General features: G+C 37.4%; 1 protein-coding gene and 1 pseudogene across 2 annotated transcripts; both read left to right on the top strand.

Annotated features, from left to right (window-relative positions):
- The first annotated feature begins 1,307 nt into the window (after window positions 1–1,307).
- LOC110753847 (nardilysin-like) lies at window positions 1,308–19,278 on the top strand (annotated as a pseudogene). Its single transcript, XR_015836816.1, has 19 exons — window positions 1,308–2,374; window positions 2,850–2,925; window positions 3,014–3,060; window positions 3,641–3,736; window positions 13,211–13,284; window positions 13,413–13,508; window positions 13,771–13,890; window positions 14,490–14,723; window positions 15,095–15,243; window positions 15,509–15,665; window positions 15,835–15,987; window positions 16,179–16,561; window positions 17,149–17,298; window positions 17,363–17,545; window positions 17,862–18,065; window positions 18,173–18,270; window positions 18,391–18,544; window positions 18,654–18,775; window positions 18,898–19,278. The product of XR_015836816.1 is annotated as a nardilysin-like (transcript).
- Window positions 19,279–22,708: 3,430 nt separating this feature from the next.
- On the top strand, window positions 22,709–24,409 carry LOC110753885 (expansin-A4). Its single transcript, XM_021954867.2, has 3 exons — window positions 22,709–22,952; window positions 23,110–23,422; window positions 23,856–24,409. Exons 1-3 carry the CDS (start codon window positions 22,805–22,807, stop codon window positions 24,157–24,159), a joined length of 765 nt encoding a protein of 254 aa, XP_021810559.1. The 5' UTR covers window positions 22,709–22,804; the 3' UTR covers window positions 24,160–24,409.
- Window positions 24,410–25,229: the final 820 nt, after the last annotated feature.

The following is a 25,229-nucleotide window of genomic DNA, read 5'->3' as shown; positions in this document are numbered from 1 at the left end:
TAATTGGGAGTTACCCAATTAAATTGGCAATTACCTAATTAAAATGGGGATTGATTTGATTCCTACCCTAATTAGGGATTTGATTTAAATCAGATAAATCAAATCCCTAATTAATCAAATCTCACCTAATAGGGGAGGAATAATTCCTTTCCATCTACGGAATTATTCCTCTGAAACCCTAGCCTCCGAGGCTCCTATAAATACCTAGCTACACACAAGGGTTAAGGTACGTCTAAATTCCTACTGAAACTCTGCAAAAATAATTCTCCACAAACCCTAGCCACCATCTTCTTTCTCTCTCCCTCACACAAGGCTCCGGCCTCCACACACGGCTCCGGCCACCCGGTTTTCCTTGAACACCCATCCTAACTTAGGCATCGGAGGGCCTTTGGCCAACACCCCCCGGGTGTGGTCCTTTACTCCGATCTGTTTTGCAGGGAGAGAGAGGTGTGAAGAAGACGAAGGAATCTTTAGGCGAATATTCCCGTGGGAGGAAATTTGCTCCCACATCAATCATTTGTGGAAACCACCCTTACGCAAGTCTCCGGTACAGATGTGACCCCAAAGCTTTTCGAGACTTCAAGAGTGTCCCCGGGTTCACTGAGATTCTATGGCCTGGGTCTTCAGAATGGAGCTTATACTGTAACATTGCAATTTGCAGAAACGGTTTTTGCTAGCCGCACTACACAAACTTGGCAAAGTCTAGGAAGGCGTGTATTTGATATCTACATTCAAGTAAGGCTGCTAATAAGCTTGAAGCAAAAAGGAAATGAAGTTCCCATTTTGCTCCTTTTGCAGCAGATATATAAGCTTGAAGCTTGCACTCGCAGAGTACGGAACTTGCACTCGCAGTCAAGCCATTTCGCTTCTCTATCAACTCTAGCTTCGATTTGTTTTCTTTGGTTTCAGATGCTTCGTCCTCCGGGTTCGGCAACGAAAAAAGACCAACCCGCCTAGCTTCCTCACGCCCGCCTAGCCACCTCGCGACCGCCTAGCGACCGCCTATCCTCCTCACGCCTTCCTAGCGACAGCCTAGCCGCCTTGAGCCAGCCTAGCGACCGCCTAGCCACCTAGCTGCCCACCTAGGCCGATTTTTCGAACACTGCGATTGACTAAAAGTCTGAAACAACAATGGCCTCTTTCAATGTCCTTTGGTTTCTTTCGCAGCTAATATTTTAATAGTATAGCCGAGCGGCTATTCTCCTGTGATATATTCTAATATTTTAATAATATAGCCGTGCGGCTATATGCTTGCAATATTTGTAACTGAAGGGGACTCTCAGATATAATACTAATTGGGGATTTGGCGCGGGTTTTTGGATAGCCACCGACCAGGACGGGAAAGGAATTCTTCAACAATACTTACCGGAAATAGGGGCAGGCACCGGGAACGGAAACAGGTACCGACTCCGAATCGGCTGGTTGCCATCCCTACTAACATTGGAAGCTCAAGAATTATAACTGAAATGGAAAGGACTCGAAACAAAAAGGAAATGAAGTTCCCATTTTGCTCCTTAATACAATAACCAAGAGCAAAGACTCCACATCACAACGCCGCCAGAGCTTTCCATGCCGGCGGCTCCTCTGACGCCCGCACCTTCCCTCCTCTGGAATTCTCTTTCTCTCTCTTCGGCACACCGTTCTGATGGGACTGGGAGAGTAACGAAAAGGGCAAGAGAGAGATAGCCGCTCGCAAGAGCTGAAGCTAGCGGTGGTATTGGAAAGCGCTGCCAATTTTAAAAGCAGAGGCTATTTCCCTCTAGTTTTTGTCTGAACGGGCAAAATGGAAACTTCAAACTTTGCTGGGTTGAAATAGGACCTAAAAATAGTATGTTTGAGAAGATGACGGGCAAAAGTGCACCAATCACACCAAAGCTTGGAGAATCGACGTCGTGAAAAAATATTTGCAATCCTCATGAAAGATTGCTTTTTCTGGATGCAATATTCAACGTCCTGAAAAAAACCAACTCAAATTTTCTCTTCGAGTTACATTGCATTGCATTGAATTAGCCTGATGGGCCGTTGCACTTTCTCGTCGGACAATATCGTAATAACTCCTCCGAATGATATACGATCATACAGACTAATTGAGCTCGAGAATGGCCTCACTGCATTGCTCGTTCACGATCCTGAGATCTACCCAGAAGGGCCACCTGAACAAGCTGAAGAAGAATTAAAGGAGGAAGATGAGGGCGGCGAGGATGGAGAGGCAGAGGAACACAGGGAAGGAGAGGTTGAAGAGAACGGTGTAGGAGATGAAGATGATGAACAACCGGAAGGTGGAGACGGTGAACTGAGAAGGAAGAGAAAGGGAAAGGGAGGTGCTTCCCAGACCAAGAGAAAGGGAAAAGGAGATGCTTCCCAAACCAAGAAGGTTGGTCTATGATTTACATTGAAATTCTGCAATGCCCATCATTCGCATTGAAGTTTATTTATTTATTTATTGACAACCCAGTTGGAGAAACTTGATAAAATATGCATTTATTTTATGAAAATTGCTTTTAGGTAGGAAAATAATATTACTTTGTGTTTGCATTCCCAATTAGAGGAACTTCAAGATCACTGCTTTAAGATTCCAGCATCATTCTTTGTCTTACAATTAAACAGTTTCTACTTTCATACAATGTTTCATAGGCTCATGATTCCAATTTCCAAGTTGAGCTTCTCATGTATGCTGCTTGTCTTTTTATAAACTTTTGGCGTTGTTTTTGGTCATTCTATTTCCAAGCATACTTACTGAGAATGACATTGATCTTCAATCTACTTAATGATCAGAGTCATGTCTACTCAGCTCAGTTACATGAATTTGATTTAATTGGATAACTAAAGATGCTTGATCATCTTTGTAGGCAGCAGCAGCAATGTCCATAGGAATAGGCAGCTTCTCTGACCCAATTGAGGCACAGGGACTTGCGCATTTTCTTGGTGTGTGTTATGCCTGCACACATTCTTCGTCAAAGGATGTACTGAATGTTGATGTGCAGACATTACTAACAAATTGAAAGTTTTGCAGAACACATGCTTTTCATGGGGAGTACAGAGTTTCCAGATGAAAATGAGGTCTGTTTGTCGATCAAGCTTCTTCGTTTTTCCTCTTTTTTTGGTTCCAGTTAACTTGGGTTTGATGTGTAAGTCGTTAGGAGATGCAATTGATCCTTTACGTCATTTATCAGAAATGAGGTTTACTGAGAGTATGTACATGGAAATACTTAACCTGAATGAACTTTTTGTCTCTAAAGATTACTACATGGCATCTGATGACTTATACATGGCATCCCCATCGTTTACTACATTGCATCTCATGTCTTCTACGTATATATGACCGGGAGGACTTGCTTGTTCTTTTGCTGCCAACATGCTTGCAAATGTGTCGGGCTGTGTGGAACAACTCAGTGTACACTGTACAGTAGTGTCACTGGTGAATGATTTTAATTTACATTTTTCTTCTATCTATACCTAATGGGAACAGAAACCCTTTTGGATAAATCAAATGTCAACCTTTTATCTTTGTAATTGTGTCTGGTAGCTGCTATCTTGTTTTCGTCTCATTGGTTAAAAGTCAAATGATATCTAGTATTAATTTGTTTTCCTTGGTATGCTGTGTATGTGGCCACTTGTTTTTTACTCTTTTCTTTGCTAGTATGATAGTTACTTGTCCAAGCATGGAGGGTCATCAAATGCATACCTGCTACCATTTTGAAGTGAAACGAGAGTTTCTTAAGGGTGCTTTGAGAAGGTAAAGTCTGAGCTCCACATGTTTTGAATATCAATAACTGAAGTCCTTGGTATAGAATATATTTTTATGGTCAATAAAGGAAGGCTGTAGTTTTATTGGTTCTTCCTGCGTTGGCTTTGAATTTTGTATTGCCTCAGCATTTGTAGTTGAAAAATATCTATGATCGTCTGTTGTGTGGATACAGCTGCACCAAAATGGATTCAATTGCATCCTCAACTTGTGATACTCGCAAGTGCACGAGCCGTTAGGTAGTATAGCATATGTAAGTGCGAGGTCGATCCCACGAGGATTGGTGATTGAATGATCCAATTCATTTTTCCTACACAAAACAGAAATGAAAAAGAAAGGAAATAAATAAAACAAGGAAGAAAGAAATAACTAACTCAAGCAGATAAGTTCCCAAGTTCAATTAGATTAATGGATTGATTCTAGCTAAAGTATGATTAAGCCATGGTGTGTGGTCATAACCTTGTGTTCCTAATTCCCTAATTTGATCATTTGTTGTCTAACCTAAAATTAAGCATTAGGAACCCATTAAGCATAGAAGAACATTTTAAACAACCAAGTATGTATCTAATCCCTGTTGTCGAATGTCCATACATACTCTTCCTATTCATAGTTCAATTCGAATTAAAGCATGGTGTATACTCTTAATTCAAACCAAGATAGCTAACATGCAAGCCTAAATGGTGATCAATCATTCAAACTAGCATATTAACTTATAAGCATAATGAATAAGAACATGAACCATAATTGAAACTTGGAAACTAATCAAACTTGAAAAACTAAAGAAAAGAATTTACATAACAATGAAAATTAAGTAGAACTTGGAAAAACTTAAGGAGAATTTCAGCACAAAGATCTCATTATAACAATTGAAAACTAGAAAGAGAAACTAAGAGAATTTGAGGGAGAGAAGGGAAGGGAGCTCTAGAGAAGTGTTTGAGAGCTCCCCCCCTTGGGGTGTTATTACAAGCTTAGAGAACTTCCCTATTTATAGGCCTAGGGGAAGTGAAAATCAGAATTCAATAAGACTAATGCATACAACACTTGAATTATAAAATCTGAAATGGTTGATGCACTTCACTAATAAATCCCACCAGCAGCCCTAGCTCATCTTCATGTCACCATGACCAAGCTTCCAACCAGAAATAATAGCTCATCCTGAGGTCAGCATGACCAGCAACTTCAAGGGCTTACGAATTGGGCTTCCCTTAAGCAAATTAAGACTTTAAGCACTCAAACTTGAAGTTCAGAATGTCTTCTTTCCAGCCATATATCATTTGGGCCAATCCAAGGTCGGAGGAGGAAGTTAAGGCCAAAACAAATTGCTAACTCATTTTGCGCGCTGATAAAATCCATCCTGAGCATGGCTCTGTGTTTGCTAAGTAACAGACTCCATATTTATCCAATGGGGCTGAATTTTGGATATGTTATATTACACACCCATTGGAACAACTTTCATGAAGAATGTGGCCTCATCCGAGCTATGTAGGTTGCTGAAACAAAGCTTGCAATATGACCTACGAAACTGGGCTGGCAGGGGACTGTAGCCAAAATTGAGTTTGTCTTTAAGCTCTTCATCCATTCATCCAAATTAGGCCTTAACATGCATGGATTGCATCATTTACTATCCAAAGCCCTCATTATTACCTAAAGCTCAATGAACTGAAAGATAAACACAAAAAAGATTAAAAGCACAAGTTTAACTCAAAAACATAACCAAATCATAAGCTAGAAGGGTACAAAATGATATGTAAATATGCACCGATCAAATACCCCCAAACCTAGATTTTGCTAGTCCTCGAGCAAAACAAAAGGAAAACAAAGATAAAAACAAACAAGAAGTTAACTAGACCACTTTCGTAGGTAACTCGATTTGCATTGAGCATATGCAACAAGCCTTTAAACCTCTAGGCATCCCTAGTAGGAGGAGTTTTGTCTCCTGAGGGTTTAACAGATACGATACCCACAAACGTTTTACTGACTCTGTAAAACAAGGTAATTAGAAAACTTAAAAGATTGTTAGTCCTTAAGCAAAAAAAAATAATAATAATAATAATAAATAAAAATAATAATAATTACATTAACAAAAACAGAACAAAACAAAACAAAAAAAATTACAAAAATAAAAAGAACTCAAAACAATCTTTCCGAACATTTTCTGAAGAGAAATGACTCATGCACATGACTCAAAAGTTTTAACAATAAAAGCTCAATTTTAAACATTATTCACAAAGCGGCAAAGTTCAAAACATAATATGCTCAAAGTGTGGTAGTGTGATAGCCAAATGCAACAAATTCCCCAATCTTAGTTTTCACACAATTTCAAAAATCATATAAAGCACAAGTTCAACTTCAAATCTCACCAAAGTTGTCCTCTCACAAATGAATCACTCGGAAGAGGGCTATAATGCAACACTCAGTTATAAACATGAGATTAGAGTTAAACCATAAAGACTTAACTCGAGATAGAAAGATGAAGAACTTGCATTAATATGATCTCAAGAAGGATGCCAAGCACTTAAAAGTAGAAAAATGAATGCAATTCAACCACATGACATTTAAGATCAATTTAGGTCTTTAACATAGGTTGTAATGGGGCCAAGGGTGTAAGGTGAGTAAGAAATGAAGGGTATGGATAAAACAAAGTCCAAGAAACTCAAAATATAAGAGCATAAAACAATTGTTTACAAGACTTCGAATCATCACGATTAGATTTTTTCTTTTACACGATCAAAACTCCTTATACCTTCATTTACAATTATTCATACTCCTTTCCTTGAATTGAACAAACACCAATTTATTTAGAAGGCCCAAAAATGAAACCCAAAAATGAAATTTCATTCAACCACCACTTAATCACAATTTTTCTCTTTTCTTTTCTTTTCTTTCACCAATTGAGTGAATTTTTTTTTTTCTTTATGTAATATCCCTTCCCAAACTTAGCATGAAAAACACATCCGAATTAGAGCTCATGAGTTCCTTAGAAAGGTAAATTCTTGTTTTTCGGGCTAAGGCGGGGAAATATAATTGGTAAAATGAAAGAAAAGGTTTACATGTAGGCTCAAAATGGTTAACAATGGAAAATCATGCTTAAGCATGCATAAGGTTAGCTTGAAAGGTACAAACGATCCAAAGAGGGCCTTAATATCATTTCTTAAATGTCATGAAATCGAATTGCAAAAGAATGAATGACTTTTAAGTATTCAACCAAATCAATGAATAATGAGATCAAACAACAACTTTGATGACAAGAAAATAAGAGTATGTGTATAACACTCATGAAATGAAGCACAAGGCTCAAAAGCTCACATTTATGGTTATATAAGTCTAATTTATGCTTGATACAATTCTTTGGGTCATGCAAATCCTTTAATTGGAGAATTATGAAACAAATGGCAAGTGCAAAGAAGGTTTCGAACATGTCATGCTAGAACGATGCCAAATTAATTAATTAATTAATTATTATTTTTTTACAATAAAAATTTACAAGGAAAAAAAAATAAATAATAAATAAATTTCAATTTTTTATTTAAGTCATGCAACATTTATCACAATCTCATCAAATGTGTTCGGAAAGTGACTAAACAAAACAAGATTCAAAACAAGAAAGAAAAAAAAAAAAAAATTTAATTTTTTTTTAATTTTTTTTTAATTTTTTAAATTTTAAGAAAAACCAAGTTTACTTGCTAAACTCCAATACCCCCAAACCTAGAAATGAGCATTGTCCTCAATGTTTAAAAATTAGCCACAAACAATGTCATAACAACAAATGAAAGGTATTAAAGCAAATAAAAAAAAATCACAAAATCACAAAAGAAAACAAAAACAAAATAATTATAAAATAAAAATTACAACACAAACAAACAAACAAAAAAATGAAACAGTAAACCCTAATCACACAATTCTGAAACCCAAAAATTTTTTTGAAGCCCAAAGCCCACAATTTCGAAACACAAACCACGGTGAATTTAACCCACTTTGAAACCCAAACTAAAGTGAAACCCGACCCACAATTTGTTTTCATTTCCGGCTTTTTATTATTATTTAGTTTTGTAAAAACAAACTATCGAACCGTGATTAGCAACACAAAGAGCGGGATTTTAACATGGGTCATGATGTCTCGGTTCAGTGTAAGGGACCAACAGATAGGGTGAGACACGTGTCGACGCATAGAGGCGCCGCAGACTCCACAAGCAAAAATTACGGACTCATGGAAAGGCTCGAAGACTTTACTGAACGCGTTCGTTCAGAAAAGACACGTCGTGATAAATGAGTTGGGTATGGTTGGAAGGCGAGAAGGTTGTGGGACTCAAGGAATGCTGGAGATTCAGAAAATGCTCAGATGCTGTAATGGCTAGGGTTTGTCAAATACTAAGTCTATAAGAAAGGGTGAAAAAAACGCAAACTCAGAAACACACAAAAGAGAAAAGAAAGAAAGAAGAAAAGAGAGTGAGAAATCAAATGGCCTCTAACTACCCATTTTCGTTGGATCTCAACCTAGCTCCACCGACTCAGACACGAGGCCAAGCAGCGGCACCAGTATGGATGCCCTACTTTGCTTCCGCACGGGGGCCTGTGACAGTAACTGACTCAATACTCCTGGACAACGATGTTGCCATTGGAGTGGCTAGAAATTTAGTGACTCCTAAAGATATACGTGTTCTGGGGACAAGGGATGACAACCGGGTCGTGAGCGATGCCCTGGCACTAAGCGTGCAGAGTACGGCAACAGTCGCAAGTTTGGGTCATCGCCTACTTGCGAAGTCCCATGAGGTAGAGGTGCTGAAAGGTCAGTTGGCGGCGGAGCGAAGTATGGTTGAGGAGTGTCAGACTGCTATAAAAAGCTTGAAAAGGGAGAGGTCAAGGATAGTGGAGGTGAATCGACACCAGGTAGAAGTATTGCGGGACGAGAATAGAAACCTATCAAAGATGGTAGAGTTGTACTCTCGTGACATGCGAAAACAGCTAGAAGACCTAGACCGACCGGGTAAACGCAAACAAGCAGATCGCGAGAGTAGTTACGCTCAAGCTAAGATTGCGATCTTTGGGAGCTCAAGTGATGAGCCCCAAGAAGCTGTGCGTGAAGCCCCGGAAGAGGACAGCCAGAGGGCCAAACTCAAAGCTCCAATGGTCGAGACACCAAGCACTGAGAAGAAATGATTTCCTACTGCATTATTGTTGTTTTTATTTTATTTTGTTGTTTTTGTATTTTCGTTATTTTGTTTCGGAAATAAAAGAGTAAGGTTGCAGAAAGAAAAAGAAAAAGAAAAAGAAAACAAAGACGACAAACGGAAAAGAAAACACATTTCCCTAACTAAAATAAGATAAAGATGATAGCCGAAAGGGAAAAGCAAAAACACAAAGCTCTAGAAAATGAAAGTAACGGGCAAAAACATTAAACACCAGAAAACACGGAAAAAAGAAAAGTAAAGTAAAAGTAAAGGTGCTCCCCCTTGAAGCGATTAGGTCGAGCATGCCCGGGAAATCCGAAATGGTGTTGGCTCTCTCTCATCAGCATATGTCTATTTAAACCACACCTCTGCAAGCGGATGATACCCAGCATTTCTTCCTGCAAACTCAAGGAAAAACATCAAAAAATTCAGAAGCAAAACAAATGGCATCCTCATGCACTTACCTTGATGATCTCAACCTTGAGCTCTCACTTGCACCACCGAATGCCCAGACAAGGGCTCCTCCAAACACTGTCTTTCCAAACTCCACATATCATCACGGCACGGCCTCAAACTTTGCTGAGGCAATACCGAACTTTGTTGAGGGAAGGCCGAACAGAGCAGTGCTGCTGGGTGGCATGATTGGCAGTATACTCACACCGGCAGATCATTTGCATGTGGCACAGCGGTCGGACAAGGTGGCAGTGGAGGAGTCCCACACTTTATCTGTGCTCCATGCGGTCTCGGCTACCAATTTGGGCATGCGATTACTGGCGAGGACACGTGAGTGTGCCGCGCTGAGCGAGGAAGTAGCTTCCTTGAAGACTATGGTGGCGGACTTGCAGAAGCGGCTCTACTGTGCCAATCAGCACGTGGAAGCACTGCAGAGAAAAAATGAGGACCATGTGGAGCTGCTGCAGATTCTACAAGTGCGAGAAAATAGAGGCAAGCCATGATGATGATGGAGATGAAGAAGATGAAGAAGATGATGAAGAAGATGATGATGATGTTGTTTTTTATTTTTATTTTTTTTTATTTTTTATTTTATTTTTTTTTTGTTTTTATTTTTTTTTGTTTTTATGCAATGTTTGAATTGAAATAAAGTTTGTTTTTAACACTCAGAGAAAAAAAAAACTAACTAACCATACCACGTAAATAAATACATAAACTAACTTAACAAAACAAAAACAAAGACTTAACAGAAAAGAAAACAAAGAAAATAAAAATAAAAATAAAAAAAACTTAATTTAAAAACACACGAATATACAAGCAACTCATGGATGACCAGTTAAGGGCCTCAGGAAACACAGCCAGGGGATCCGGGAAGGTTGGAGGGGTCACAATGGTCCCGCTTAAAACCCAAACTTCTTAGACACCGAAGGTGTCGCCTAAAGAACTCCTAGACACTGTATTAATGGAAGTGCTCACTGGGGTTACCATAAGTCAGCTCATATGAAAAATCTTTTTTTAAAAATTTTTAAGATAAGAAAAAAAAACAAATTAAGATAAAATGAAACAACAAACCATAAACGAAAATGAACTAAGTACTGTAAACAAATTTAAACAAACAACATAAATTGTTGTACTAAAAGAAACAAATCAAGAAACCAAAGAAAAAAAAAACAAACAGCACTTTCTATCACCCGTTTATCACCATTTGGACAGATTCGTTTCTATGTTTTTCAGCTTCGACCTATGTTCAGTTTTTAGGCTATAACTTTCCAACCGTAAGTCTAAAGTTTATGTTCTTTATATGGTTGGATTCAGCATAGAAAAACAAAGAACTCATCGCAGACCAAAAGGCAAAAACAACTACGGAAATAAACAGAATTCAAAGAAGAGAAAGGATTGAAATGCTTCCCCTTGAAGCGATTAGGTCGAGCGTGATGCATTTGGAGGTCGCGACTTCTCCCACTACTCCACACTTCCTATCTTTGAAGTTGCCATCTCTCTAAATTTTTATTGAGCTATTTACATTGCTAAAACAAACACACACAAAAACTTGAAACGGAATTAAAGGATTACGAAATATAAAAAAAAACTAAAAATGAAAAGGAAAAATCAACACAAGTCCAATTCCATGCTTCAAAGCAACAAGCACCAATGGGTTGTGTAAGCTGGGACTTAAACCCAGTTCTCTTGCTTGTTGGGCAATTGTCCTTTTCTGTTGGACTACAAACACAACTTGTCCATTAACGTCATTAACTTTAAAACTTGAAATTGTCTAGTTAAGAAAAAAAAAAAAAAAGTAGGAAAGCTAAATAGAATCAAACAATGTTACCGATCCCCGGCAACGGCGCCAAAAACTTGTTGTGTGGATACAGCTGCACCAAAATGGATTCAATTGCATCCTCAACTTGTGATACTCGCAAGTGCACGAGCCGTTAGGTAGTATAGCATATGTAAGTGCGAGGTCGATCCCACGAGGATTGGTGATTGAATGATCCAATTCATTTTTCCTACACAAAACAGAAATGAAAAAGAAAGGAAATAAATAAAACAAGGAAGAAAGAAATAACTAACTCAAGCAGATAAGTTCCCAAGTTCAATTAGATTAATGGATTGATTCTAGCTAAAGTATGATTAAGCCATGGTGTGTGGTCATAACCTTGTGTTCCTAATTCCCTAATTTGATCATTTGTTGTCTAACCTAAAATTAAGCATTAGGAACCCATTAAGCATAGAAGAACATTTTAAACAACCAAGTATGTATCTAATCCCTGTTGTCGAATGTCCATACATACTCTTCCTATTCATAGTTCAATTCGAATTAAAGCATGGTGTATACTCTTAATTCAAACCAAGATAGCTAACATGCAAGCCTAAATGGTGATCAATCATTCAAACTAGCATATTAACTTATAAGCATAATGAATAAGAACATGAACCATAATTGAAACTTGGAAACTAATCAAACTTGAAAAACTAAAGAAAAGAATTTACATAACAATGAAAATTAAGTAGAACTTGGAAAAACTTAAGGAGAATTTCAGCACAAAGATCTCATTATAACAATTGAAAACTAGAAAGAGAAACTAAGAGAATTTGAGGGAGAGAAGGGAAGGGAGCTCTAGAGAAGTGTTTGAGAGCTCCCCCCCTTGGGGTGTTATTACAAGCTTAGAGAACTTCCCTATTTATAGGCCTAGGGGAAGTGAAAATCAGAATTCAATAAGACTAATGCATACAACACTTGAATTATAAAATCTGAAATGGTTGATGCACTTCACTAATAAATCCCACCAGCAGCCCTAGCTCATCTTCATGTCACCATGACCAAGCTTCCAACCAGAAATAATAGCTCATCCTGAGGTCAGTATGACCAGCAACTTCAAGGGCTTACGAATTGGGCTTCCCTTAAGCAAATTAAGACTTTAAGCACTCAAACTTGAAGTTCAGAATGTCTTCTTTCCAGCCATATATCATTTGGGCCAATCCAAGGTCGGAGGAGGAAGTTAAGGCCAAAACAAATTGCTAACTCATTTTGCGCGCTGATAAAATCCATCCTGAGCATGGCTCTGTGTTTGCTAAGTAACAGACTCCATATTTATCCAATGGGGCTGAATTTTGGATATGTTATATTACACACCCATTGGAACAACTTTCATGAAGAATGTGGCCTCATCCGAGCTATGTAGGTTGCTGAAACAAAGCTTGCAATATGACCTACGAAACTGGGCTGGCAGGGGACTGTAGCCAAAATTGAGTTTGTCTTTAAGCTCTTCATCCATTCATCCAAATTAGGCCTTAACATGCATGGATTGCATCATTTACTATCCAAAGCCCTCATTATTACCTAAAGCTCAATGAACTGAAAGATAAACACAAAAAAGATTAAAAGCACAAGTTTAACTCAAAAACATAACCAAATCATAAGCTAGAAGGGTACAAAATGATATGTAAATATGCACCGATCATCGTCCTACTTATGTTCTGAAACAAATGTGATATGACTATACTGCAGATTAAAAAATTAAGTTACTTTGCATTTACATTTTTTCTTATATTTACATGCTGAATACTTGATAAGGATATTACTTATTGGTGCACTAACCGTATCTTGGATTGGAAATGAGGTTTCCCTTTTTGATCCTTAAGATCCAACAAAGTGTTTCTTTTGTGTTCCTCAATATCTGGCTTGCCATAAACTTTTCATTGAGTTATGATCAAAGGTATATAAATCGCTTGAAATTAGAATACATGGTAAAATGCTCTGTGCTCCATATATTCCTAGAGCAATATATTTAGCTTTGTATGAAATTTCTGTAATTGTATTCATTTCGGCTCTTTATCTTATCAGATTTTCTCAGTTCTTTGTTTCCCCCCTAGTGAAAATTGAAGCCATGGAGCGAGAGGTACAGGCTGTAGATTCAGGTGCTTGCAAGTCTTAACCAAGTTTATTAGTTTCTGTTTTTCCTTTAAAAGTTTTCCCAGTTTTGCTTACAAGTTCTTATTACTGAACGGTATTCTTTATTGTTGAAAAAATTAATTTTGGAATGCAGAATTTAACCAGGTTTTGCAGAATGAGTCTTGCCGCCTTGAACAATTTCACTGCCATACAGCCACACCTGGTCACCCATTTAATAAGTTCTTTTGGGGTAAAACTTGAATCCATTGTTGTATTTTTTCCCTTCTCCCTCTCTCTCTCTCTCTCTCTCTCTCTCTCTCTCTCTCTCTCTCTCTCTCTCTCTCTCAGTTACAAAAAAGATTCTATTCATATGAAACTACATTTTGTTGGGTAATGATTTCCCCACTCCAATTTTATCCACTTACACTCCTTTTTTAGTTATAAAATGGAGTGTAAGTGGATAAAATTGGAGTGGGGAAATCACCACTCTTTGTTTTATGCATGCATGAAAGGAAATAAGAAGAGCTTGGTTGATGCAATGGAAAATGGGATCAACTTGCGTGAACGAATACTAAAATTGTACAGAGATTATTACCATGGTGGACTGATGAAGCTAGTTGTCATTGGTGGAGGTGAAATTTTATTCTTTCCTTCCGTTTCAGTTTTGCTCTCTATTGGGTTTTGCTTTCTTTTTTGTTTAAGCATTGTTTTTGAGGGGTTGAATGTTGATAAATATTATTGGATATGTCTTGTACAACATAGTGTGCTGGAATGGAAGTAATGAAGTAGTTCCAGTTTGACTTGATTTATATCCAATTGCAGGTTTTAGAAGGATTTACTTATCTACTCGGCCTTCGGGGTTTCTGTTTTATGGATGATTATATCGGATTCTTTGAATTGGTTGATATTGGTGTACACAATTACACATTTGAATTTTGTCATTTGTGATGTTCGATCGGTGATATTGATCTATCGGTGATAGTGATATTCTGGCAATATTTATTGGTGAGAATGACTAGTGGCAATGGAGAAGGAATTACTGTTGCCATCAACTATTAAGTGGTCTGGTGGTGCCATTGTTGATATCTTGTAGTTTTGATTGCTGTATCAAATAAAAAAATTCATTCATGTTTAATCATTTATGCATACAATCAACAAACCAAGAACAATCTTTTATTCTGCTGATTTATCAAATCTATGTTAATTGTAATAGTTGTAATTGATCCTGCAGAATCTCTTGATATACTTGAGGATTGGGTTGTGGAGTTGTTTAGTAATGTCAAAAAAGGTCCCCAAGAAAAGCTGCAGTTCAAGGCAGAAGGCCCTATCTGGAAAGCTGGAAAACTTTACAGGCTAGAGCCTGTTAGAGATTTTCATATGCTCTATTTGACATGGACACTTCCATGTCTTCATCAAGAGTATTTGAAGAAACCAGACGATTATTTAGCTCATCTCCTTGGACACGGTAATGATTCATTACTAGCTAATTTATGTTAATTATTATTCCTCTGCAGACCACAAAGCATCGTTAGTACAGGCAAAAGCAGCAGTTATAACTCCTTAAAGTAGAGGTCTCTGGAGACTTTGATTTTACAATCCAGTTTTGTTTTATTTTAAGAAAGGAGCTTGAATGCTTCAGTTCTTCTGTCACTTTCATTCTAAATGATTATTTTTTCCTTTGGAATGGTCATCATATTTTGTTGCTTTTGTATGTCATGCACATTGCATAAACAATATTACATTTCACACCGGATTTAGTTATCTAGATTGTTTTCCAGCTACACAGTGAGAAACTTACCTTAATTTTGAGCGCTAATTAAGTCATGCGTTTTCCAGAGGGCCGGGGAAGTTTGCATTTTTACCTCAAAGCTAGAGGGTGGGCAACATATTTGGCTGCTGGTGCTGGCAGTGGATGTATTTACCAAACTTCTGTGGCTTATGTCTTCAACATGACCATACGCCTCACTGATTCTGGATTGGAAAAGGTGTTATCTCTATTTTATCCTCCTAGAGAATATTTTGGTATAAGATAACTTTGATTGTCCCACAGATGAGTTTTTCTATCATCTTGGGAACCTACCTTAGTTTTGGATTTCCTTTCCTAGAGAGTTTGGGAGAACTTGACGATTTCATAGATTCTTACCTTTATATTTTCCACGTGTATAAACTGGAAAGCATCAGTAACTTTGGAGCAAAGTTTGCTTTTATCTTTATTACTTCACATTTTCTATACGTGGTCTTATCTTGTAGATGTTCGACATAATTGGCATTGTTTATCAATACATTAAGTTACTGCATCAAGTGTCTCCACAAGAATGGATATTTAGGGAACTCCAGGATATTGGAAATATGGAATTTAAATTCTCAGAGGAACCAGCCCAGGATTCTTATGCTTCAGGACTTGCAGGTTTTCTTTTGTTAGCGAAACTGCACATCTTTCCTTGGTCATGTTTTTCCTGACTTAAAGTATCCGTGCTCCATAAGTTTTCTTTTTTAGAATGTCTATTTCTTTTTTGGCCAAAGGATATCACCATATTCATCTCTTGTTTACTATTGTAAAATTTTCTATGTTGCAGGAAGTTTACTATTTTATCCAGCAAAATATATAATTTATGGTGGCTATGCATACGAGAGTTGGGATGAGGAATTGATAAAACATGTTCTTGGTTTCTTCACACCAGATAACATGAGGGTTGATTTGGTATCAAAGTCCTCAATTAAGTCAGAAGGTAAATCTTCTATGCCCTTTTATGCCCAAAAAAGAAGAAGAAAAAAGAAAAAGAAAGATAGAAAAAGAGAGGAAGGATGCTTGTTGTCCATCTAACTGCATCTTATTATTTAGGGAATATTATAGGAAGTGTCTCTAGTAGGTTTTCTGGTGACATCCCTTATATTCCCATTAGGGCTTTAACTGTTTCAGATTTCCAGTGCGAGCCTTGGTTTGGGTCAAAATATACTGAGGAGGATATATCTCCTTCTTTGATGGATTTGTGGAAGGATCCTCTAGAAATTGATGTCTCATTGCATCTCCCTTCTAAAAACGAGTTCATTCCTTGTGATTTTTCCATCCGTTCCGATAACTCGTGTCATGATGATCCTGCAAATATATCTTCCCCAAGATGTATAATTGATGAACCATTAATGAAGCTCTGGTACAAGCTTGATACTACTTTTAAGCTTCCGCGGGTGAATACATACTTCCGCATCAGTCTGAAGGGTGGATATGCTAATCTGAGGAATTCTATTTTGATGGAACTATATGGTCGCCTTCTTAGAGATGAGCTGAATGAGATTATATATCAGGTGCATGTCATGTCCTTCATAACTAATTAGTTTGTGCTTCATTTAGATGGCTCTTTTGTACTTAAAAACGTTTTAGGGGAACACCAATTGCATTTAGTTCAGTTCTGAATCTATCTGCAGTCTGCGTCCAAGTTTGTTCAGTAGAAGGACTTGGATTTTATAGTGGCTTACAATAGTACAGCCTAGCAATTGGATGTACGTAAAATATCTTCTATTAACTTCTCATTATGTAAATCAGAAACTACATTGTGTTTTCTTATCCAAATCTTCTTAAGAGTGGGCGGTCTTTCTGTTCAAAAGTTTTAAATTTCTTAACAAACTTCCCTCATTTTAATCTCCTCAATATTTAGTAATTCAGTTGTAAGATTATAAGTTATGCTAGAAGCGCCCCTTGTCTTGCTTAGCTCAGTTTTGAGCACTAAAGAGCCATTTGACCAAGGCCTTTCTTTTAAGAGTGACCTATTCAATTGATGCTGTATTCATCCATGTAGATCATTTTTCTCTCAGTGACTTAGTGACCTAGTTCTTCATAGCAAAGATGTTTTTGGAATGCATACATGAGCGGAACCTTTGGTCTGTGGATGCAGGCACTGCTTGCCACTCTGGAAGCTTATGTAGGTCCGGTTGGTGAAAAACTGGAGATCAAGGTCTGTGGTTTCAACGATAAGCTTCCAGCTCTCTTATCAAAAATCTTGGCCACAGTCAAAAACTTTTTGCCAACCGATGATCGCTTGAAGGTATGTCACTCCACTCTATGCCTTCCTAGTTCCGGCTTGTCCATCCCTAAGTACACTTTAACAGGTTACTAAAGAAAATATGAAGCGAAGGATAAAGAACATGAATATGAATCCTCTGGCGCACACATCATACTTGAGACTGCAAGTTCTGTGGCAGACTTTCTATGATCCAGATGACAAATTGCATGTTTTAGAAGAACTGTCTATTTCTGATTTGAATTTATTTATTCCGGAGCTTTGGTCCCAGGTACACGCTGCACACATATATGTTATGATGAATATTTGTTATAGTTTACTTCAGTCCATTCATCAAACTCAACATCATCCTCCAGCCATTAGAAAATCATGCTGTTCAGGCTTCTTGACCTCCTATTCTTCCGCCTTCACATGTAATTTGATAAGTGGAGAGTGGTATGATATTGTGAAAGAATCGGAGAGGTGGCTTCCAAGTGTGAATCAAATAATTAATCTTGCAATGTTCTTTAACAATATTTATATTGCTTTTAGAATTAGTTTGATTCAGGCATTTTGCTTACAGCTTACATTCTCCTCAATATGTACAGGTATTCATTGAGGGCCTTTGCCATGGCAATATGTTAGAAGAAGAAGCAATTAGCCTTTCAAATTTATTCAAAATGAATTTTTCCGTACAACCACTTCCTACCAAATTGTGGCATAGAGAACGTGTTCTTTGTCTTCCTCCTGGTTCTAACCTGGTCAGAGATGCCAGTGTGAAGAACAAGTCGGAAACAAACTCTGTAACTGAGGTAACTCAAAATGGGCTAATTTTGTTTGGTTTTTCATGTATAAAGATTTACTTTGTTCATCTTATATATGTTGATATTCTTCCCATGGTTTTGGTTTCATCTTGCAGCTGCATTTTCAAATTGAGCAGGAAGTGTTGACCAGAATGAACGGAGTGATAGATCTTTTTATTGAAATTATATGGGAACCACTTTTCAATCAGCTAAGGTGATTCTGTTTGATGCTTACTTAAACTTTCTAACTAGTATTTGGGTCAAGATGATGCATTCAATATATATATATATACACATTCATATAATTGTGACGGCTGTCTATTTATTGAAATAGGACGAAGGAGCAGCTTGGATATATTGTTGAGTGTGGCCCACGGATAACATACCGTGTTTTCGGCTTTATTTTCTATGTTCAGTCGTCTGAGTACAGCCCAGTCTACTTACAAGAGAGAATTGACAACTTTATAAATGGTCTGGAAGAATTGTTGGTAAGCAGTCAGCTTCCAGATGCCGCTAGTTCATGATTTAAGTTACATCATTGTTGTTTCTGCATTGGCGTGTCAGAGTTAGTTATTGAGAAACTGTTGGCATTCGCAGGAAGGGATTGATGATGATTTGTTTGAAAATTATAGAAGTGGGCTAATGGCTGGCCTATTGGAGAAAGATCTATCCCTCACTTGTGAAACCGACAGATATTGGTGTGAGATTGTTGGAAAAAGGTGACGTCGTCCTTGTAATTCCAAAGACTGCATTTAGAAAGATCATAAATTGCTTCTTTGGGATTTCTAATCCTCGTGAGTTGAAGCTCATTCTTCCAACTCTAACAATTGCTGGCCTTCAGGTATATGTTTGACTTTGCAGCAGAGGAAGCAGAAGAGCTCAAAACCATTCACAAGGAGGATGTCATCAACTGGTACAGAACATATCTACAACAATCATCGCCCAAGTGTCGTAGACTTGCGACTCGGGTTTGGGGTTGCAACACTGACCCGAAAGAGGCTGAAGCACGATCGGAGTCGATGCAAGGCATCGAAGACCCTGCAACCTTCAAGATGTCATCTACGTTCTACCCCAGCCTCTTTTGAAAATATAGTCCAGCTTTGATTATATTTGTCAAAAACTAAACCATTAGAAACAATGAAGCCTCAGTTTGGAGCAGGTGCATTCATTCATTCATTTGAATAAGATTCATAAATTGGTAATAAAGTGAAATTTGTGATTCTCTGGTAAATCCTCAAAGCATCCCAGCATGAGGGTCAATATCAAAAAATGGGATGAAGCAAAATAAAGTTAAGAGGGTATATTTGGTCAAAATTTTCTGAAGTTTTGGTTTGAAATGCACATGGTAGGGTTTTAGGTCATATGATTGAGATGCATCAAGGAGGGTCCAAATTTTCTTATTTTGTCCCTACCAAAATCTGATATGGAAGCCTATATATCCTCTTACCAAGAAACTCAAAGACAAGTCCTTGTGAAGGCCACTTTCAAAGACTCCTATCCTAACCATAATATATAATTTAATCCTCGTGCCCCCTTGTCGATATTTGGTTTATCCAATGTCATGGACATGGACCTCTTGGAGCTCTGGTCACAACCCAACATTTGCTTAAGAAATTATATTTGAAAATGACAAAAGTGACAAAAAGGAAATAATGAAAAATATGATTTGTATGGCTCAAATTCTTCAAATTTCTGCTGCTAGATTCCATATGTAGGGGTGTTACTAGGCTAATGAGGCCCAGCCACGTGTTGTGTTTGTGTATCAATTGTTCTACAATTGAAGACATAGTATAAATCTAATAGATTTAACCACAAAATTCAATCTGTGTCATCTTGTAATTAGAATGTTCTGTCAATCAGCATTATCACGTAGATCACGTATCATTTCGTAATTGGAATGTTTTATGGCAAAAATAACTCCACATAAGTTTTCCCATCTCATGATTTGATGGCATAGAGGAAAAATATGCACTCAAAGCCTTGAGAATCAAGATCCCTAAGACAATCCTGCAAAAATATATGCAATATGGGTTAAAGATTGCTAGAAAATTTAATCCCAACTAAAATATTCTCTTTCAGGTGTGGTGGACAAGACAAGACTTGCAATATCGAAAGCCAAGGGAGCAGGGTTTTGACATGGGACAAAAACGGTGGTTTAAGATGCTTCCTCAAGTTCATTTCTCGGAGATTACGAAAATATTATTGTTGTTGTTGTAACTGTTGCATGAATTACAATATTTTTTGTAACCCCCAAACAAAAAGAATTACAATATTTTTATATAAATATAATAATAAAGACTGTTAATTAATTTATGAATACTTTCAAGATTGATGAAAGTGATGCATGAACAGTAAAGGCCGCAAAGATGGAACTCTGCATGTGCTCCTAAGATGGCAGGACCGACATGCATATATAAAAATATATACATATCTATATATGATATATCTCAAACCTTTCAGAAATTTGTCGTAAATACCAGAGTGAAAAAGCCTGCAGAAAACAGATCCGGACAAGAGCAAAAACAATGAGAATATTTGTACAAGACTGTTCGTGTTGCAATTGCTAATTGCTGAATTATATATTTCATACATATGTTTCCTCTGGAATTAAAGTGATTAGCAACCCAGTTAATAAGAAAAAAGCAAAGATTAATTTGTCGTGGCCGACACAATTAAATCATGTAGTTATGGTTATTGATTTAGTGATATTTCTCTTTGTTTTCGCTTTGTGATAAAAGATTCAAAAAATTGTTAATAATTTGTGCATGCATATAAGACAAGATGCATTACTTTATTGATGTTTAATTAGACTTGCATATGTTGTTAATTTTGGTTCATGCACAATTAAGCTCGTTAGCAGGGTTTGTTTTTGTTCCATCTGGTAATTGATTGTTTAAATTGAGACCGAATTAGAAAATAAAACCATGTCTCTCAACTGAAATCAAATAGAGAAATAAGATAGCGTCCGACCAAAAATAGAGAGAGTGATAAGATTGTCATGTCACCTGTAATTGGTTTTTGTATGTTAGTGACTTGTTTTACCTACCACACAAAGAAACATACGAACTGTAAAAACACCCATTCTTGAGTCTGACATTGATATTGAAGATAAGGGAAGTTGAAAACAAAATGACAAGAAGTGAGATTTTTCAATGCTACGTTCTATGAACACATGAAAATACGATACTTGTCTGTTGAATTATGTGTTAAGTATGTCACTCGATGACTTATGATGACCTAACAAATATAGTATTTCGATGTAATGGGACGGCTAATTTATATCATGAGATAGTATTATATAAATATTTGTTACAGAAAACGCATGCTCATGACCTGAAATTTGTGTCAAGTACGCCATCGTTTTGGCGTTAAACCCCTTTAACCTCAAGTTCCCAGCTACATGCCTTAATTTCGCGGTCCAAAATTCAGGCACGAGTCCTCTGTGATATTCAATGTAAGTCGGTCACCCATGTGACCAAACGCCCAACAAAATGGATAACACATAATTGCTGATGTCCCCCATGCCCACGTAACACACCAGAATCATTATTAATTTATACCTTTTTTTTGTTGAGAAATTTATACCACTATACACATACATACAAATGTATATCGTAAATAATACATAAACATTGTACAATGGATCTTACCCTACATGAACCCTTTTTGGGGTTAATGATCGTAATAGTTAGAGGAAGTCATCATGCACTCATTCATGTGCAATTTCTCGCTCGTTTATATTTTTATAAAGGAAAATTTTAACTCGAAACTTATTAATTTAAGAGTTTAAAAGTGTGAAAAGAGAGAGGCAAAGCCAACTTGGAAGGAAGACTTGTATTGCCTTAATTAGTTAATGCTATATAGTATTCAAGGCAGAAAGAAACATGTGTGGGGCAGTGATTAAACATAACACATGCACTACCCAAATTGACACACGCAAATGAAATAATGGGTTGGTTGCCACTTCCTACCATGAGCCAAGCAGATGACATTGTGCAGAGATTTGGAAAATTCTGTTTGCAAACTTACAAAGAGTGTTTTAGTTTTACGAAAAACCCTAATGCTTAAAGGTTTTGGTGCGTTGTCAGGGATGCCCTTTTGTTCTTCATTACTTGATGAGAAGGATACATCACAAAAGAAAAGAAAGCATCAGAAAGTAAAATACTTCAGAATTCAATGCTTTCATTAACAAAATTTTCAGCCATGTGCAAGGATACCATTATCTGTTAAGACCCTACCATTGATTCAACAAATAGAAGGGCATTTTCAACTTTCTTGGGCCCCAAACTAAAGATTATGCCCTGTACTTAAATTTAATTAAGCACCTACAAACAGAGATCGGACACATGTTATGAGTGCGGAATGACAAACTGCGAGTGTGAATAACAACTGATTGGCGCCAATCAATGTGATCAAAGAAAATCTGAATATAAAATTCAAAATAAAAATTGTATGAAGTTGATGGCTAGGAAATTGCATGTGGAGAAGTTTGGCCCACTGGCGTAGCGGTTGGTAACCCCAACCAGAACCAGCGCATGTGCACCTGATTTTTCTCAATCACTTGCTGCTAGGGACTTTCTATTCAATGAAATGTGTGCAAAACTCAGTCATAAGTAATCTCAAGTTTCCTTATAAATAGAGGCCCCCTCGTGCACTCTAAGCACAAATCAAAACAAACACCTCCCCTGCATAAAAACCAAAGCTCCTCCTCTCTCTTCCTTTCTCCTATTGAAAAATCATATCAAAAAATGGCACCTCAGGCATTGTCTTTAGCTCCTCTAGCCCTCTCTCTTGTTCTCTTCAATCTTCACCTTCATGGTGCTTTTGCTGATTATGGTGGCTGGGAAGGCGCTCATGCCACTTTTTATGGTGGCGGTGATGCCTCGGGAACAATGGGTAAGTCTAAATTTTACCATGGTAAAAAAATCGGCAGTTGCTATGCACACTCGCAGAATGACAAACTGGAAGTGCGAATAACATTTCCCGAAAATTAAAAAAAGAGTTTCTTTTAAATTAAGAGTTGGGTTTGATATTTGATTTGGGTTTTTTGCAGGGGGAGCATGTGGGTATGGGAACTTGTACAGCCAGGGGTATGGAACCAACACTGCAGCTTTAAGCACAGCCTTGTTTAACAATGGCTTGAGCTGTGGCTCTTGTTATGAAATGAGATGCAACAATGACCCTAGATGGTGTCGTCCTGGAAGCATCATTGTTACTGCTACAAACTTTTGCCCACCTAACTTTGCTCAGTCCAACGATAATGGCGGCTGGTGCAATCCTCCTCTCCAGCACTTTGATTTGGCCGAGCCTGCTTTCTTGCAAATTGCCCAATACCGCGCTGGGATTGTGCCTGTTACCTTCAGAAGGTAAAAACAAAACATTTCTTTGTTTATAGTTTTCTAGGTCATACAGAATGGGGTAAATAACCATGGTGAAATTACAATTGCTATAGGTTATAATCCGTGAATATTGTCAAACCGAGAAACTCAATGATAATGAACGGTTCAGAGTTAGTAACAACATTGCTCATCACTAGTTTTCTAGATTATATAAAATGGGGTAAATAACCATAGTTAAATTACAATTGTCATAGGTTATAATCCGTAAATATTGTTTTGTCAGAGAGTTTTATGTCCGGCATTCATGTTATATTGTCAGATTAATAACTTGAATGATAATGAACGGTTCTAAGTTAGTGATGACATAATATATCAAATATCTAATAAGAGAACATTAGTCGGTTATAATTATGGGTTTAGAAAAACTAATGGGAGGTGTTTTTCTGTTGGTGTTGCGCAGAGTGCCCTGTATGAAGAAAGGAGGAATAAGATTCACCATCAATGGCCACTCCTACTTCAACCTGGTTTTGATCACCAACGTGGGTGGTGCAGGAGACGTCCATTCAGTTTCAATCAAGGGATCCAGAACAGGGTGGCAACCCATGTCAAGAAACTGGGGGCAAAACTGGCAGAGCAACACTTACCTCAATGGCCAGAGCCTCTCCTTCCAAGTGACCACCAGTGACGGAAGAACTGTCACAAACTACAACGTGGCCCCTGGTAATTGGCAGTTTGGTCAGACTTTCTCAGGGGGTCAATTTTAGAGTTATTCCACTAGATTATTAGTAAAAAGTTTGTATATCTATCTGCTGTCCTTTTTCTTTTTAACCGAGTGTAAAAGCCAAGAGTTGTGAAGTGAAGGTTTGCTGAGGTGAGCTACAAACACCCGCTGGGCCTTTCACATTTGAGATTTCTGGAGGAGAAATGAAATTTACCTCATTTAGGTTACAACCCATTTCTAAGTTGTAACATTAATGATATATATATTTATAAAAATCAAAGAGCTTTATAAGATGTGCACTATTTGCTGCGTTTTATTTTTGAGAAAATAATATTCTAAACTATTCTAATGTACGAAAAGGAGAATCGAACTCAAGTGCAAGATGACGAATGGCACACTGTCTTGACCAACTGGCCTAATCCACATATGAAATAGAATTTAAAGCTCTTGCAGAGTCCATTGAATTTGAACCAATCGTAAAAATGGTTCCTCTATCCAAATGACCCAATTTAGTCCTATTTTTTATAGCTTTCTTGCAGAGTCCAAAATGATATAAGAAAGCACCAACCCTATCCACACAATCACTTCCATCAAGTTCTTTGGCTTTTGGTAGTAAGATGTAACTTTTTTTTATTAGATTCAGGAGGCCGTCTTTTTAGAGTCAGAAAGTTGTTGTTGTTGTATCTTTTTCAGCAGCAGAACATGGGGCACATGGGTATGTGCTGTAGCAAAGGCTAGTCCACTTTGGTCCAGGTCATTTTAATTTTGACAATTTCGTATTTAGGTTTGTTTAGGTAGCAATCAAGTCCTATAAGTGTAAAATTAGTGAGAAAATAGATGACCTTGATTGCTAATATTTTGGAGAAACAATAGTATCCTCACATATGGTAGTCGCATACCGTCACGTTGAATCTCATCAATTAATTTGACGGAGTATACTATTTAGGTTTGATTGCAAACTAAACTAAACTACATGACTAAAATTTCGAAAACAAAAATGACAAGGACCAAAATGGAAAATGAGTCAATTTACGGGGACCAAGAATGTAATTAGCCTTGTTAAAACGCCTCGTAGAGACTGGGAAAGCGAGTGACTGGTAGTTGGGCCAGGCA

The sequence above is a fragment of the Prunus avium genome, chromosome 6 (genome assembly GCF_965620075.1).
Source record: "Prunus avium chromosome 6, drPruAviu1.hap1.1, whole genome shotgun sequence".
Classification (NCBI taxonomy): domain Eukaryota; kingdom Viridiplantae; phylum Streptophyta; class Magnoliopsida; order Rosales; family Rosaceae; genus Prunus; species Prunus avium.
This window is presented reverse-complemented; position numbering and strand designations above follow the sequence as displayed.

Bases quoted from the DNA above. Each gene is read 5' to 3' on its own strand.
- LOC110753885 (XM_021954867.2), top strand. From the start codon at position 22,805: ATGGCACCTCAGGCATTGTCTTTAGCTCCTCTAGCCCTCTCTCTTGTT. The intron at 22,953-23,109 runs GTAAGTCTAAAT...GGTTTTTTGCAG, and splicing joins TGATGCCTCGGGAACAATGG to GGGGAGCATGTGGGTATGGG. The intron at 23,423-23,855 runs GTAAAAACAAAA...GGTGTTGCGCAG, and splicing joins GTGCCTGTTACCTTCAGAAG to AGTGCCCTGTATGAAGAAAG.